The 16,134-nt window shown below is 57.3% G+C and overlaps 1 protein-coding gene across 1 annotated transcript in view; it reads left to right on the top strand.

Moving 5' to 3' along the window:
* Positions 1-16,134, top strand: part of SPTBN4 (spectrin beta, non-erythrocytic 4) — a 71,614-nt gene that overhangs the window by 53,830 nt on the left and 1,650 nt on the right. The window contains exons 21-35 of the mRNA XM_046683043.1: positions 848-1,072; positions 1,734-1,823; positions 3,952-4,230; positions 4,322-4,452; positions 5,278-5,482; positions 5,883-6,263; positions 7,543-7,787; positions 10,112-10,250; positions 10,345-10,429; positions 10,752-10,948; positions 11,566-12,185; positions 13,237-13,306; positions 13,906-14,198; positions 15,223-15,396; positions 15,542-15,584. Coding sequence (XP_046538999.1) covers positions 848-1,072; positions 1,734-1,823; positions 3,952-4,230; positions 4,322-4,452; positions 5,278-5,482; positions 5,883-6,263; positions 7,543-7,787; positions 10,112-10,250; positions 10,345-10,429; positions 10,752-10,948; positions 11,566-12,185; positions 13,237-13,306; positions 13,906-14,198; positions 15,223-15,396; positions 15,542-15,584 — 3,177 coding nt within the window. The remainder of the gene's footprint in view (positions 1-847; positions 1,073-1,733; positions 1,824-3,951; positions 4,231-4,321; positions 4,453-5,277; positions 5,483-5,882; positions 6,264-7,542; positions 7,788-10,111; positions 10,251-10,344; positions 10,430-10,751; positions 10,949-11,565; positions 12,186-13,236; positions 13,307-13,905; positions 14,199-15,222; positions 15,397-15,541; positions 15,585-16,134) is intronic.

The following is a 16,134-nucleotide window of genomic DNA, read 5'->3' as shown; positions in this document are numbered from 1 at the left end:
TCTAATACGTATTAAATATTTTTCCAGTTTGTCTTTTGCCTTCTAACGACCTCTAGAAATTTGGGTTGATGCAAAAGCCTTCTATGTGGCCAAATTTATAAATCTTTCCCTTTATGGTTTTTATGCCTGGAAAGATTTTCTCCATCCCAGGATTACAAAAGCGTTTGCCCAGGTTTTCTTCTAATGCCTTAAGGATTTACTTATTCCATTTAAGTCTTTAATCCATCTGGAATTGTTTTCAGCATAAAGAGCGAGGAAGGGATCCAGCTAAATTGGTTAGCCAGTTGGCCCATGACCATTCATTGAATAATCCACCTTTTCCTTAGAGATTTGAAAAGGCCTCTAGAAAGTATATGAATTCTCCTGTGTATGTGGGTCTGCTTTGGTACTTTCTATCCCGCTATCGCATCAACCATTGAAATCACTATAGCTTTCTGTTTATGACGCTTGGAAAGCTGGCTCTTTGGACAAATTAACTGCTCCGGGCTTCAGTTTCCTCCTCTGTGAAACGGATCCCACCAATCTTGAAGCATTGTTCTGAGAATTAATGAATTAATGGACCACTTTAGTCCCGGGGCTCAGGTAAGCCTCTTTGGGAAGGTAGCATTTGAGCTGAAATCTAATTGACAAGGAAGAGCGTACCTGGCAGAGGGTATAGCAAGGGCAAAGGCCCTGAGGCAGGAACTAGCTTAGTGTGGAGGGCAGCGCTTCTGCAGGGAATTGAGCCAGGGGAGAGTGGATGGTGGGCGGCGGCGAGGGGTTTGGCTGTCACCATAAAGGTCCTGGCGAGTCACAGCAGGGTGGGAAGGGAGGGTGGAGCCCGCTGACCCCGCCCCTGTCCCCGCAGTCGATGGAGTCGCAGGTGGAGGAGTGGTACCGCGAGGTGGGAGAGCTGCAGGCGCAGACGGCGGCGCTGCCGCTGGAGCCGGCGAGCAAGGAGCTGGTGGGCGAGCGGCAGAACGCGGTGGGCGAGCGCCTGGTGCGCCTGCTCGAGCCGCTGCAGGAGCGCCGCCGCCTGCTGCTCGCCTCCAAGGAGCTGCACCAGGTGGCGCACGACCTCGACGACGAGCTGGTGAGGACCGGCGCGGGCATCTGGGGTGGGACCCGCAAAACCCGGAGGGATGGGCGAGGATGGGCGGGCCGAGGGGGTGGAGCCTGGGCGCGGGGGCGGGGCCGTGGGACCTTGGCGGGACCCAGGGTGGAACCGGCCAGAGGCTCCGTCATTCAATCCTTCTCTTACTCCTTTGCTTATTCACTCATTCATTCTTTCACATTCCTTTATTCACTTCCAATCACGCATAAAGTCATTTATTCATTGACTCATCCTTTATTCCATCCTATACAGAATCCAAAGGGAAAAACAGACTTGTCCCCAGACAGCGACAACCCGGGGTGGTTAGGGCTGTGACGGGGCAAGACGAGGGGGCTGTGGGAGCCCAGAGGAGGCAACTGACCAAGGTGCGAAGTCGGGGAGGGTTTCCCGGAGGAGATGGAGTCTGAGCTGGGGGAGTGGAAAGGGAATTCCAGGAAGCAAGACCTGCCTGCACAGAGGCCAGAGGTAAGCTTGAGTGCAGAGTGCAGACAGAACATGTCCAGAGAGGAGGCCGAAGATGGGAGCAGGCGAGAAAGGGCCTTGGATGCTGTGCAGGTGGCTGACAGTTTAGTTGGGATGCAGAGGTCCTTGGCCTGCTCCCTGTCTCCTCCCCTTGACCTGCTCCCTGTGTGCTCTCCAGGCGTGGGTCCAGGAGCGGCTGCCGCTGGCCATGCAGACAGAGCGAGGCAGTGGTTTGCAGGCTGTCCAGCAGTACATCAAAAAGAACCAGGTGAGCAGAGCCAGAGCGAGGGGTGGGTGAGGACACATTTGCGTATAAGTGATAGAAAACAGTTCAAGGTGGTAAAAACCAAAAAGGGGAATTTATTGGCTCTTGTAATTAAAAGACTTGTGGACAGCAGGTACAGATGCATCCAGGTGTTTCCACGATGTCATGAATCTCTCAGCTCCGTTGTTGGTTTGTTGGGGTTTTTTTCTGTGTTAACTTTATTCTCAGGCCAGCTCTCCTCTCCTGATGGTAAAAGACCTCCAACAGATTCAAGTTTGCATCCCACCAGTAAAACTGAAGGGAGTTTCTCTCTCTGAGTAATTTCAGCCATCGTCCTGGGAATAACTCTTATGGGCGCAACTTGAGTGGCATGTCCACCCCTGAATCAGTCATGGCGGCCTGGAATTTAGACAGCTCTGACTGGGCTGGGCTCAGGGCCCGTCCTCAGAACCTGCAGGTAGAGTCAGCTTTAACTTAGTCACCTGGGCTGAGATGGAGGCAAGGGGGTTCCCCAAAGGAAAACCAGGGTCCCATGGCTAGAAGTGAGGAGAATGGCTATTGGGCAAGGAAAAAGACAGCAACCAACAAGAGCTCAAAACGCCCACAGGGAGAAAGGGCAGAGATCATCAGCGAGCCAGTGCTGACTTCTAAGCTGAGCACTGTGGGGGGCTTCTGAGCCCCTAAAATCTCTGAATCTCTATTCCCCTCTCCGGCCTCAGTTTCCACTTCTAAATAAGCAGAGAGGTGGTCTAGAGCAGTGGGTCTCCAGTCACTTCGCAGAGGAACCTGTAGGTCAAAGTAACTCTTTCGACAAAGCCCAAAGAAAGACACACAAAAGAGATTAATAATAATAATAACACGCTGATTAAACACTTACTGTGTGCCAAGAATTGTCCTGGGGGTTATGTCAGTTATTTAATTTAATCCCCACAAGAACCCTATGAGGTAGGTATTGTCGTTACCCCCTTTTACCAAAAAAAATCTAGGTTGGGAGACCAGGGCACTGAAGGATGGTGGGGAGGAGGCTACACGGGTGGTTTAGAATGGTTCGTGTTCATGCTGATGAGTTCTTCAAGAGGCTGGACTTTGTCTTAGATTTTGTTTTTCTCTCTTGATGAAAGTACTCTTGGCTGTTGACAGTATTGGGGACAAACAGAACCGGTTTGTCATTTTCACAGTCGAGGGACCCAATCGAGTGCACTTAATGCTTAAAATTGGGGCCGCTCAGCCGTGTGTGAGAGCGCCGGATACATCGGGGCTGTTAAACGAATAATCGCAGCTCATACTGACGGAGCACCTTCTGCGTGCCCGGCCCAGTTCTGAGTGCTCCACGCTACAGCCACCCCGTAAGGTCGATCTTGGCGGGACACCATAGCCGCGTGACTCTGGCAAGCTCTTCAAGCTGTCTGAGCCTCAGCCTCCTCATGTGAAGTGAGGACGCTAATGACCTGGCTCCTGGGGTCCCCGAGTGAGGACTAGATGAGTGGCTACGTTATGCAAAGCCCTTACTTGGCAAAGTACTGGGCAGGAGGCCAGCGCTCAGTGTGGGCTGTTATAGTCATCTCTGTTCACCAGCTGAGGAAGCTGAGGCCCAAGAGAGGTGAAATAAGGTCGTCAGCAAGCACAGCGCTGGTTGAGGGAACCTTCTAGGATGATAGGAGTGTCCCATGCCCTGATCTGGGTATGCGGGTGTAGACATGTGTAAAAGTATGTCGAGCTGTACCCCTAAGATTCGAGCACTCACTATCTATAAGTTATACCCCAGCTGCCCGTGAGCAACCTGATTTTCAGGCCTGTGTTTCAACCAATAAGGGGTATCTTGTGTCACCCCGCGTCTTGGATCAGCGCGCCGTCTCTGGAGCCAGCCTCCCGTGTTCAAACCCTGTCACCCCCTTCCTAGCTGCTTGTTCTCAAGCGACGTCCTTCCAGAGGGTGCCCGTTTTCCCACCTGCAACATGGGGGTGTGGGTGAGCGAGTCACCGCAAAACGCTTCCGCGGTCCCTGGCCCGTGGTGGGCCATCTGCAGTGTTTGTCATTCTCTCCCGGGCCGTGCGGTGGCGGGGGGCGCACGCGGTCTGGCCCGGCCTGGGAGCCCCCTCCCCACCCACGCGCCCCCCTCCCGCCTCCCCAGGGCCTGCGGCGGGAGATCCAGGCGCACGGGCCGCGCCTGGAGGAGGTGCTGGAGCGCGCGGGCGCGCTGGCCTCGCTGCGCAGCCCCGACGCGGAGGCCGTGCGCCGCGGCCAGGAGCAGCTGCAGAGCGCCTGGGCCGGCCTGCGGGAGGCGGCCGAGCGGCGGCAGCAGGTGCTGGACGCCGCCTTCCAGGTGGAGCAGTACTACTTCGACGTGGCCGAGGTGGAGGCGTGGCTGGGCGAGCAGGAGCTGCTCATGATGAGTGAGGACAAGGGCAAGGTGCGCCCGGGCTGGGGGTGCGGGGGGCCTGGGGGCGCTGGAGCCCGGGGCCGGCCGCTGCCGCCTCATCGCGGGCGCCCTGTGCCCCCAGGACGAACAGAGCACCCTGCAGCTGCTCAAGAAGCACCTGCAGCTGGAGCAGGGCGTGGAGAACTACGAGGAAAGCATCGCGCAGCTGTCGCGCCAGTGCCGGGCGCTGCTGGAGATGGGGCACCCGGACAGGTGCGTGGGCGGCGGGATCCGGGCCAGTTCTTAGGGTAGAGTCCAGCAGGATCTGAAGCTTCGCTGTGGAAATTGGGACAGGGCCAGAATTGGACTTTTGGGTGGGACGGACCCTCATTGCTTCCTGCCAGAGCCCTCGGATTTTGGCAAGTGGTTGGGGCCGGAATGGAGGGGCACTGCCCAGGGATGGTTGAGAGGGTGAGGCCAGGAGCACGGGCATTTGCGTGTAGGAGTGGGGGGGCGATGTGTAGGACTCAGGAGAGAAGTAAGAGTTCAGAACAGGGGAGGACCCTCTTGCTACCCAGTTGTGGGAGGACAGAGAAGCCTGGAGCGTTGTGGCTGGGCCTGAGATCTCCGGAATGGCCCAGCGTGTGGCTTCTCTGAGGTCAGGAGTAGGGGCCACATCTGGGAGGCCTGGACCAGGGCTGAGATCTGAGAGGGAGGGCGAGCTGGCCCTCTGTCCCCCTGAGCCCAGAGAGTGGGACTGTAGGTGAGTCAGGTTGGCTGGGGACCCATGTAGGGAGTCCTGAGCCCCACCCCGGTCACTGGAGGGGCAAGTGTGGGGCCACAGATAGAAAGGCTGCGAGGAGAGAGGGCAGCGAGCTCATCAAGCTCTGAGTTTGCCCTGAGCGCTGAGATGCAAGGACCGGGTTAACTGAATCCAAGATGCAGAAAACAGAGTCCTACCCAGACGGAGTCCCAGGGGCCTCAGCCCTGCCTGAAGGTTCAGCCCTGGCCTGGGAGTGGGGTTGCGGGGGGGCGGTCACAGCTCAATCCTGGAAGTCTCACGAGGCTCCATCCCGGCCCCTTCCTGTCCCCCAACAGCGAGCAGATCAGCCGGCGGCAGTCCCAGGTGGACCGCCTGTACGTAGCCCTCAAGGAGCTGGGAGAGGAGCGCAGGGTGAGCCTGGAACAGCAGTACTGGCTGTACCAACTCAGCCGCCAGGTGGACGAGCTCGAGCACTGGATTGCCGAGAAGGAGGTGGTGGCTGGCTCCCCCGAGCTCGGCCAGGACTTCGAGCACGTCACGGTGAGCATCCTCAGTACTAGCAGTAACACCAGTGGCCCCTGTGTATGCTGCTGAGGCTCTCTGGGCCTCAGTTTCCCCGTCCATAATTTGAGGGTAATAACAGCACCCAACTCCTGGCTCTGTTGTGAGACAAAGGAATTAACATAGTGTAAAGCACTTAAGATGGTCCTCAGCACACGTGGTACCTGACACAGTGAGTGTTCATTATGATTATCATCTTATTTTTATTATTGTGGTTACTATTATTGCTGCAGACTAAAGTGTTAGATATTATTTTTTATTGCTATTGTCATTACTATTTTTGTTATTACTCTTACCTGCTGTAGGATGGTGGGTGGAGGGGGCTTGCATGTCATACAGTACCTTCGCCCATGCTGTGCCCCCTACTTCCCGGTGGCAGGTGCTGCAGGAGAAATTCTCCGAGTTCGCCAGCGAGACGGGCACGGCAGGGCGGGAGCGGCTGGCGGCCGTGAACCAGATGGTGGATGAGCTGATCGAGTGCGGCCACACGGCGGCGGCCACCATGGCCGAGTGGAAGGACGGGCTGAACGAGGCCTGGGCCGAGCTGCTCGAGCTCATGGGCACCCGGGCCCAGCTGCTGGCCGCCTCGCGGGAGCTGCACAAGTTCTTCAGCGATGCCCGCGAGCTTCAGGGACAGATCGAGGAGAAGCGCAGGCGGCTGCCCCGCCTGACCACCCCGCCTGAGCCAAGGCCCAGTGCCAGCGCCATGCAGCGGACCCTGCGCGCCTTTGAACATGACCTGCAGCTGCTCGTGTCGCAGGTGGGGCGCCGGCGGCCGGGAGGGGAGGTGGGGGGCCTGGACAGTGTGGCCAAGGAAGGCTGGGCAGCAGAGCAGGCAGAAATCAGGCTTAAGAGCAGGCAGAAATTAGACAGGGGAAAAGACAGAAAACACACCACGGCACAGGGAGAAATTAGATGATGGGGCAAGTGGAAAATGGACCAATTGTGTGGCACACAGAAAGCAGATGGGGACTGAAAAAAGTGGTGTGGTATGTTTGGTAGAAATTAGACAATATTCCCCGTGGAGACCGGGCAGGGGCTCTCCTAGAAACTGCGAAGTGCATGTTACCCAAATCCAGAGGGAGAGTCTAAAGGGAGTTGCGAGAGGGTTAAGAGAAATTTGGCTGTGGGGCAGATAGAAATTAGGCGGCAGGTCTCTGATAGGAATCCTATGATTTCCCTCAAAGGAATTTGAAGGGGTGGATGTAGTGGAAATGGCAACAGAGCTAACAGAGGTCAGGCAGGGGGCCTGACAGGAATTGGGAGGCAGATCTGAGAAATCAGATGGAAATGAAGCCGAGGGCCTAACAGAACTCGGGCAGCGGGACTGAAAGAAATGAGGCTGCAGGGCTGACGGAAGGTAGAAACTGGACAGTTATTTTCATACGAATCATACAGATGACTGTTAGAAATCAGGCGGAGAGACTGATAGTGATGAAGTGGTGGATCTGCGAGAAATCGGACGGTTGACTCGATAGAGAGTGAGCAGTGGATCCAGTAGAACTCCCCCAGCAGAACCGATAGAAATTGCGCAGGAGCCCTGAGCGGCAGTGAATAGGCGTTCTGAAAGAAATTGGGCAGTCGGTGGTGGGTCTGAAAAAAATTGAGTGAAAATGGGACCCCAAGTCTAATAGACATCAGAGTAGAGAGAGGTTTCCTGACAGATCGGTCTGAAGCAAGACTGGGGCGGGCCTGAGATGAGGTGACGGCCCAGGAGAATAGAGCTCTCAGAAGAAAGCAATCGGGCAGCGACTGAAAGGAACCTGGTAGGAGGTCTAGAAGCAGTCAGAATGCAGGTAAGTCAAAGACAATTCAGGCAGCAGGCATGAGAGAAATGTGGTAGTGGGGCCAAGGAAGTCAGAAAGTGGGCAAGTCAAAAAGAACTCAGGCTGAGCGTAGGAGGGAAACCCAGTTGTGGGATCCCAAGGGGGCGGGCTCCTGATATCTTCAGGCTCTGCACCCAGCCAGCAGGTGGCAGGAAGAGAGGGCGGGGCCTGGACCCCCTGCAGGGCTGGCGCTCCAGCTGGCATACCCCACAGGTGCGGCAGCTGCAGGAGGGGGCTGCGCAGCTGCGGACGGTGTACGCAGGGGAGCACGCGGAGGCCATCGCCAGCCGGGAGCAGGAGGTGCTGCAGGGCTGGAAGGAGCTGCTGGCCGCCTGCGAGGACGCCCGCCTGCACGTCAGCTCCACAGCCGACGCCCTGCGGTTCCACAGCCAGGCCCGCGACCTGCTCTCCTGGATGGATGGCATCGCCGGCCAGATTGGGGCAGCGGACAAGCCCAGGTGCCCCTCATCCCACCTCCGGCCTCCTGCCCGCCTCTGGGCAGCCACCCCCAGCCACCAGCAGTCCCCTTGTCATGAGAAATCCCAGTAGCCCGTCCCTGCGTGGCACTCTTTTAAATGCTTCGTGTGTATCTAGACCCCGTTGTCAGGCCCGGCACGGGGGCTCCAACCATGGGGCATCCTCCTGCCTCTGTCCTCCCCAGTTGTCCCGTGCTGCTTCTCCCCTGGGGGTGTCACAGCATGGGATGGGCTGCGGCCCGGAAGTGTGGGACCGTATCTGTGGCTTAACCTAGTGGACCTTGATTTGATGCTCATGCCACGGTTCGATGTGAGTGTCTAGCAGAAGCCTGGTCCACAGTGACCGGGAGCCAAGGCTCCTCCATCCCTCGGCCCTGGGAGGTGTTGCCTGGACCCTCTGCATCCAGCTGCAGATGAGAAAAAGAGAGCAGGAGGGTCACGGGGAACTTTCAGAGACTCACATAGCATTGTTTCTGTGACTGGGGGCCTCGGGCCTACGTTCATTTACTCAGCAAATATTTATTGAATGCCTACTGTGTGCTATATGGTGAGCAGGGCCAGCCCCTGCCCTGATGCAGCTTACATTCTGAGGGTGGAGACAGGCAACAGATAAGTAAATAAACAGACACCTAATATTATCTCACACAGTAATAGTGCTCTGAAGAAACATAAAGCAAGGTAAGGGGATGAGGCTAGCTGGCAAGGCCCCTCTGACGATGTGATGTTAGAGTGGAGACCTGAAGGAAGAGATGATGAGTTGGGTAAAGTTTTGGGGGAAGGGTTTCCAGGTGGAGGGATCAGCAAGTACAAAGGTCCTGAGGTAGGTCGTGGTTAGGCGTGTTTGAGGAAGAGCTAACCGATCATTGTGGCTGGATGGAGTGAGTGAGGCAGGGAGTGAAGAGTGGCAGGAAATGAGATTTGAGGGGCAATAGGGTGTCATGGGGAGTTTGCCTTTTCTCTGAGTGAGATGGGAGCCATGGGAGAGTATAGAGCGGAGGAGTGACGCGATATGATGGACATTTGGAAAAGATCACTCCATAAGCCTTGTGGGAAATAGAGTGTGGAGAGCAAGGTAGCAGCAATAATCAGGAGGCAGCAATAATCCAGGTGAGAGATGTTGGTGGCTTGGCCAAGTGTGGTGGTTTTAGAGATGGAGAAATTGGTTTTAGGGATTTAAAAAATCTTTCTATTATGAAAAATTTCAAATATATACAGGAGTAGCAGTAACAGTATAGTGAACCCACATATGTATAGTAAACACTTGGCTGGAGCGACTGTCAAGGTTTGGCCAATCTTGGTTCATCTATACATTCCCCCACCCCCCTCCACCCCTTGCTGAGTTATTTTAAAACAAATCTCAGGTTTCATATCATTTCACAGGGTATATTTTAAGTTATAAATGTCCAGTCATGACTGATGGATTAGCTTTGGGGCCGAGGGAAAGAAAAGTCATGGATGAAGGATGGGTGAATTTATTGAGATGGAGAATTTCCAGGGAGGGCCCGTTTGGGAGAATCAGAAAGATTGTTCCAGACATCCTAAGTCTGAGGTAGGAGTTACTACAATGTGGGGCCTTCAGAAATAAGTTTGGACACGTTAAATCTTATGAAGCTATACTTGCTGATTGGTGGAAGCTTCAGAAATTTGGAATTTGTTTTGGACCCACGACAGCTTAGAACGGCGCTGTCCAATAGTTATACAAGGCGAGCCACAAAAGTGAGCCACATATATAATTTAAGATTTTCTTGTAACCACATTAGGAAAGTAAAAAGAAGCAAGTGAAAATTAATCTTAGTAATTCATTTTATTTTACCCAGTAGACCCAAACTATTATCACTTCAATGTGTAGTCAATATTAAAATTATGGAGCCACTTTACTTTCTTTTTTAGAGTAAATCTTCAGAATGTGGTGTTTACTTTACACTTCGACACCTCTCAATTCAGACTAGCCGCATTTTAAGTTCTCAGTTGCCACCATGTCTACTGGTGTCTAGACCGTGTCTAACCTAAGGTTAGAGTCATTGGCTGGTGGAACCTTCAGAAACATAACTTTAGAAAATTAGAAAAGTTGGATCTTGAAATTCTAGGTTAGAATCCCAAAAGTGGGACATTTTAGCACGTTGGAAAAAGTTGGAATCATTGAATCAGTGAAGTACGTTGGACCCTCAGACTGGTCGTAGGAGGTGGGTGTCCTGAGATGACGCGGAAACCCTAGTTTCGTGGTTTTGGCTCATCAGGAGCTGCGTATATGGGGCGGGCCGAGGGCGGCTGCCCGTGGCTCAGATCCCCACCCGCCGCCCCTGTAGGGACGTCTCTTCGGTGGAGGTGCTCATGAACTACCACCAGGGCCTGAAGACCGAGCTGGAGGCCAGGGTGCCGGAGCTGACGGCCTGCCAGGAGCTGGGGCGCTCTCTGCTGGTCAACAAGAGCGCCATGGCTGATGAGGTGGGGAGGGGCACAAGGGGTCCTCCTCTGCCATCCGTGCCCACTGGGGCAGGAACCACCCCTGACACCTCTCCCACCCACCCACCACTCCCAGATCCAGGCACAGCTGGACAAGCTGGGAACCAGGAAGGAGGAGGTGTCGGACAAGTGGGACCGCCATTGGGAGTGGCTGCAGCAGAGTGAGTGGGGGCCCGGAGGGTGACACGGTCATGCTTTGGACACCACTCACGGGGCCCCAGCAGCAAGCGTGAAGGCCTGGGAGGGTGGACAAGGGGGCTGCCTTGCCATTGAGTCCTGGTGGCAGACACCTGAGTAGGAGGAAGCTGGTGCCCTCAGAAACAGCCACAGCCTCTCATTCCTGCAGAGCCCAGAGTGGTCAGAGCTGGGATACGGGAAGCCGAGGGGGTGGGAGGTAGGGTGGAAGGCCCGAGAACACATTCACTGCCCCTTGAAGGGCCCACAGGTGCCCCCAGCACCCTGACCCCGCACGTCTGCCCTCAGTGCTGGAGGTGCACCAGTTTGCCCAGGAGGCGGTGGTGGCCGACGCCTGGCTGACAGCCCAAGAGCCGCTGCTGCAGAGCCGCGAGCTGGGCAGCAGCGTGGACGAGGTGGAGCAGCTTATCCGGCGCCACGAGGCCTTCCGCAAAGCGGCTGCAGCCTGGGAAGAAAGGTTCAGCTCCCTGCGGCGCCTGACCACGGTCAGCACCCCAGATCCTGCTCCAACACCCCCCGCGGGGCCCGCCCCCATCCCTCCTTAGGAGATAGACACGCAGGCTTGGTGCTCAGCGCTGTGTTGAGTGAGGCCAAGACAGACTCGCACTGGGTTCCCAGTCCAGCCTGGGGAGGGGGAACAGGGGACAGACCTGTCACCAGATAGTGACAGCCCAGAGTGGTCGGGGCTAGGATGGAGGAAGCACGGGAGATGCGGGAACCCGGAAGCACTTGTCCTTCGACCTGGGGGAGTCTGGTCTGGGACTGAAGAATGAGGAGAAGAGACCATTGTAAGAAAAAGTCTTAAGGCCCCGGGTGGGGGGACATTGAGGTAGGAGGTGATGCGGCTCAGGAAGGCACCTCGAGGATCCGATGCTTCAGCCCGTTCTTAAAAGAACCCTCGATGTTTGCTGGAGAAAATAGGAATGAGGTTTCGGCAGAGAGCAAAGCATGGGCGCGGGCCTGGCCAACCTTGCTTTTTCACTAATAAAAACTAATAAACCGGGTGGTGAGGCAGACAACCCCGAGCCGTCTTCCCAGACCTCGCCCCCCCCCCCACACACCCCTACGCCCCTCCTTCTGACCCTGGCCCCTCCGTCCCCAGATAGAGAAGCTCAAGGCGGAACAGAGCAAGCAGCCGCCCACTCCGCTGCTCGGGCGCAAGTTCTTTGGGGACCCCACGGAACTGGCGGCCAAGGCGGCGCCCCTGCTGCGGCCAGGGGGCTACGAGAGGGGCTTGGAGCCCCTGGCCCGCCGGGCCTCGGACACGCTGTCGGCGGAGGTGCGGACCCGGGTGGGGTACGTGCGCCAGGAGCTCAAGCCCGAGCGCCTCCAGCCGCGCATCGACCGGCTGCCGGAGGTCCCGGGGAGGGTGGAGCCCACGGCCCCGCCGGCCGCATCGGAGGACGCGGCCGAGATCCCCGGGGCCCCCGCGGCGGCCGAGCAGGTCCGGCCACGGCCGGAGCGCCAGGAGTCAGCTGATCGCGCGGAGGAGCTGCCCCGGAGGCGGCGGCCGGAGCGGCAGGAGTCGGCTGATCAATCCGAGGAGGCGGCGCGGAGGCGGCGGCCAGAGCGGCAGGAGTCGGCGGAGCACGAGGCGGCGCACAGCCTCACCCTGGGCCGCTACGAGCAGATGGAGCGGCGGCGCGAGCGGCGCGAGCGGCGCTTGGAGCGGCAGGAGTCCAGCGAACAGGAGATGCCCGCCAGAGGAGACCTGGCCAAGGGGTGAGGCCCCGTGAGGCCGGGGAGGACGGGGAGGGGGACACGGAGAGCTCCTAGAGCCCCGCAGGCCCAGTGGAGAGAGCTTCTGGGCTCAGAACTGCCTAAAGAGGGAGATTCCGACGTGGTACCCATTTTGCAGAGATGTAAACTGAGGCTGAAAGAGGGTAGGAGGCGCGCCCTTGTCCCACAGCGGCAGAGTGCCTTCCTCCAGGTGCAGGTTCTCAGTTACTGAGTTCTGACCCCTGCATCAAATCCTCTGGGTGGCCCTGGGCAGGGATTTTGTCCTCTCTGCACTTCAGTTTCTCCACTCCACTAATGGTGGAACCATCACCTCCCTGACTAGAGATTAAGACCCTTTATCATAATCTCTCTCAACAGCCTTATAAACTGGGGGCTGTTGTAATCTCCATTTTATAGATGGGGCAACTGAGGCTCAGAGAGGGCATGCCACCCAGCTTGGATGAACCAGGACTGGAATACAGGCCTTTCAGAATCCAGAGTTAGCCAGAGTGTGTCGTGCAAACTGCATCCCCAGAAAGAGGCCTTTGGTCAAATACGTGTCAGAGACAATGACTTCTTGACCCCTTTTTAATTTCATATTTCATGAACATTTGCTGAGTGCCCACTCTGTGTGTGGTACGTGCTGGGAGAGCAGTGACCCGACCAGCCTGAGCCCTGCTTCATGGGGGCTCACAGTCCAGGGGGGAAATAGACTTGTCACCAGACAGTGATGACCCAGAACGATCAGGGCTGAGATGGGTGAAGTCCAGGGACCCTGTGAGCTCAGGGGGTGGGTGGAGAAAGGCACTGGTACTTCCAAAGGCTGGAAGGCACCCGTCTGCATTTTGCTTTATGCTGCTTAAAACTCAAAGGGGAGAGAGGTTGCGTGCTCCGTTCCACAGACGTGTCCCTGGCACCTGTGGTGTGTAAGGGACAGGCAGCTGCAGAAGTGGACAAGGGTCAGGCATACACGCTGAAGTGGAGGCTCCTCCGTCCCTCGGACAAGGTCCCCCAGTTCCACTGGGTCTTTCTGCTCCCCTCCCCACCCCCCTAGGAAGGCCACTCTGGCTGACATTGTGGAGCAGCTGCAGGAGAAAGAGGCAGGCCCAGGGCTCCCCGTTGGGGTAAGTTGAGCCTCAACGTGGGTGGGGGTGCAGGATTCCTCTCCTCAGAGCAGGAGTCAGGATCCCAGAAACACCAGTGCCTAGCCCAGCCCGCCCCATCTGAACCCTGCAGGGGACGCTCAGGGGATGGAGAGGGCCCCTGGACGCCCCCCCCCACCCCCCCGACAATCTGAAAATGTCTCTCTTAGAAAGATGAGGCCACCAACCTAAGAGACTCCTGCCCCCTCTATACACACAGACATCTGTCCTGGACTCTTGTTCCAGCCCAGTGGGGGGTCTCAAATTTCCTTACAGGCAGCCACACACACACACAGAAGGAAGCCCCAGATTCCTCCCACAGACAGCTGGGACAGCCACCTGCACCCCCACCTCCCTAGGTCTACCCCCTTCTCCCCAAGATTGAGAGGGCTTCCAACCTAGGAGTCCTGGCAGACTCACTGCCAAGACCCCCCGAGGGGCCCCTAAGCGTTGGGCCTCCCATCCTCGCCTCCAAGGCAGATGGCCCTGCAGACAGATGGTCCCCAGACGATGAGCTCCCCCAGACAGGTGGCTCCACACCCCGCTATGGACAGCAGCCCTCTCCCCCTCCCTTCACACAGCCGTCGCTGCCTCAGCCTCGAGAGCTTCCCCCCGGCCGCCTGCCCAACGGGCTTGAGCCCCCCGAGCGGACACCTCGGCCCGATCGGCCGCGGGCGCGGGACCGGCCCAAGCCCCGCCGGCGGCCGCGGCCGCGGGAGGGTGGTGAGGGCGGGGGCAGCCGGCGCTCGCGCTCCGCCCCGGCCCAGGGCGGCTCCGCCCCCGCGCCGCCGCCGCCGCCCGCTCACACGGTGCAGCACGAGGGCTTCCTGCTGCGCAAGCGCGAGCTCGACGCTAACCGCAAGTCGTCCAACCGGTGAGCGCGTGGGCGGGGCTGTGGAAGGCGGGCCCCAAGCTCAGCGTGTCCAATGAGTGGATAGGTGGGTTTGCGGCGGGGAGGTGGGGCTAAGCTTCAGGGCGTCCAACCGGTGGCGGGGGTGGGCGGGGCCTGAAGAGGGGCGGGGCTTAACTTCAAGCAATGAACAGGAGGAGCGAGACCTCTGTTTTGTGCGTCCAATGGGCGAGTGGGTGGAGCTTAGTGGGGACGGGACCTGGAGAAAATGTTCCAAACGTAAATAAATAGTGACCCAATCTCATAGCAACCAACTCAGGAGTTCAAACTGGAAGTGGGGTCCAGTCTAGAAGGTTCCAATGAGGTGGAGCCTGGAGAGGTCATCCAACCAATGACTGGGGTAGATCCACCCTCGAAGTTTCAGATTGGGGGAGGGTCTGAAAAGGGGCGGATCCGAAACTCTGAGGCCTGAGTAGGCAGGTACCTGATATAGCTTTCCAAATGGGGGCCTAACGGTGATGTGTCTGCTCTTGGAGTCCAGCTTTGGATCTGAACTTGCGAACCCTAGGCAGCCAAAGCGGACTGTGTGAACTTAACCACTGTGCCACCAGGCTGGCCGCCACCTTGTGTATTTTGCTCTCGGGAGACTTCCTCCTCTGCTGAGGTTTTGGCTGAAGGGGGAGACAGGGATTTCTTATTCCAGACAGTAGACCAATAGATCTCCCTGAAGGGGTTTACGCGGCTGGTGGAGGAGTGGCGAAGAGCGTGTCCAAGTAAAGGCTTATGGAGGAGACAGCTTAAGTCTTGCCTTCAGGAAATTCAGTGTGGGAGGGAATAAGGAAGGGCAGCTCCGGCAGGGGCCAGCCTAGGCAAAGGCCTGGTACTGAGAGGTTTAGACCTGCCCCTCAGCTCAGGAAGAGCACCCTAGGCATGTGGCCCAACCAGGGCAAAGGCCCAGCGGGAGACTTAGGAAACCCAGGCAGGGTATTAATGAAGAGGACCCAGGCGGTGCTGCGACTCTGCCTTGAGCCCCGTCTCGTCGCCCCAGGTCGTGGGTGAGCCTATACTGCGTGCTCAGCAAGGGGGAGTTGGGCTTCTACAAGGACGCCAAGGGCCCTGCATCTGGGGGCACGCACGGTGGGGAGCCACTGCTCAGCCTGCACAAAGCCACCAGCGAGGTGGCTAGTGACTACAAGAAAAAGAAGCACGTCTTCAAGCTCCAGTGAGCCCCCCAATGGGCAAGAGGGAGGGATCCAAGGCCCAACGTCCCCCTCCCAGCAATACCCTGCTCCCCTGGAAGACGGTTGGTGGACGGGTGGGCCGGGACCCTGCCCCAGATCCCCCAAGTCCTGTGTCCCCTCCTACAGGACCCAGGACGGCAGCGAGTTTTTGCTCCAAGCTAAAGATGAGGTGAGATCTAGTCCTTTATGTTGGGACCTCAGGAGCCACGGGGCTGGCTGGTTCCTGGCCCAGCGTGATGGGGCTGTGAGAGGGGAAGCACAAGCCAGAGTTACCAGGGCTGTCATGGGAAAGCCCATGGGCAGTGAGAGCCCAGAGGAAGCTCCTAACCTCATTATGGGGCTGGGGGTGGGCGGAGGAGGAGGGTCCGGAGGGCTGCTGGAGGCCCCAGGATAAAGTCCAGCCTCCTTGCTTTGGCCTCTGAGGTGAGACTGGAAGGATAAGAGGAGAGAGTTAAGCTTAAAAAAAAAAAAAAAAAGGATGAGACAGGGAGAGGGAACTGCAAGTGCAGAGAACCAGAGGTGCAGAATTGCAGAGCATCAGCCATGCTGGAGGAGCATTCAGGGAGGAAGGCTCCCAGGGGCTGGATCTCAAAGGGCGTTGTGGGCCATTTGGAAGCAGTTGGAGTTTGTCCTAAGGGTACTGGGGAGCCATGGCAGAGTTCTGAGTAAGGGAGGGTTACAGAGATGCATAAGAAAGATCCCTTTGGCTACCAGATGCA

Source organism: Equus quagga, chromosome 13 (assembly GCF_021613505.1).
Source record: "Equus quagga isolate Etosha38 chromosome 13, UCLA_HA_Equagga_1.0, whole genome shotgun sequence".
In the NCBI taxonomy this organism is placed as follows: domain Eukaryota; kingdom Metazoa; phylum Chordata; class Mammalia; order Perissodactyla; family Equidae; genus Equus; species Equus quagga.
Note: the sequence above shows the minus strand (reverse complement) of the source record. Positions and strands in the feature narration are given on the sequence as shown.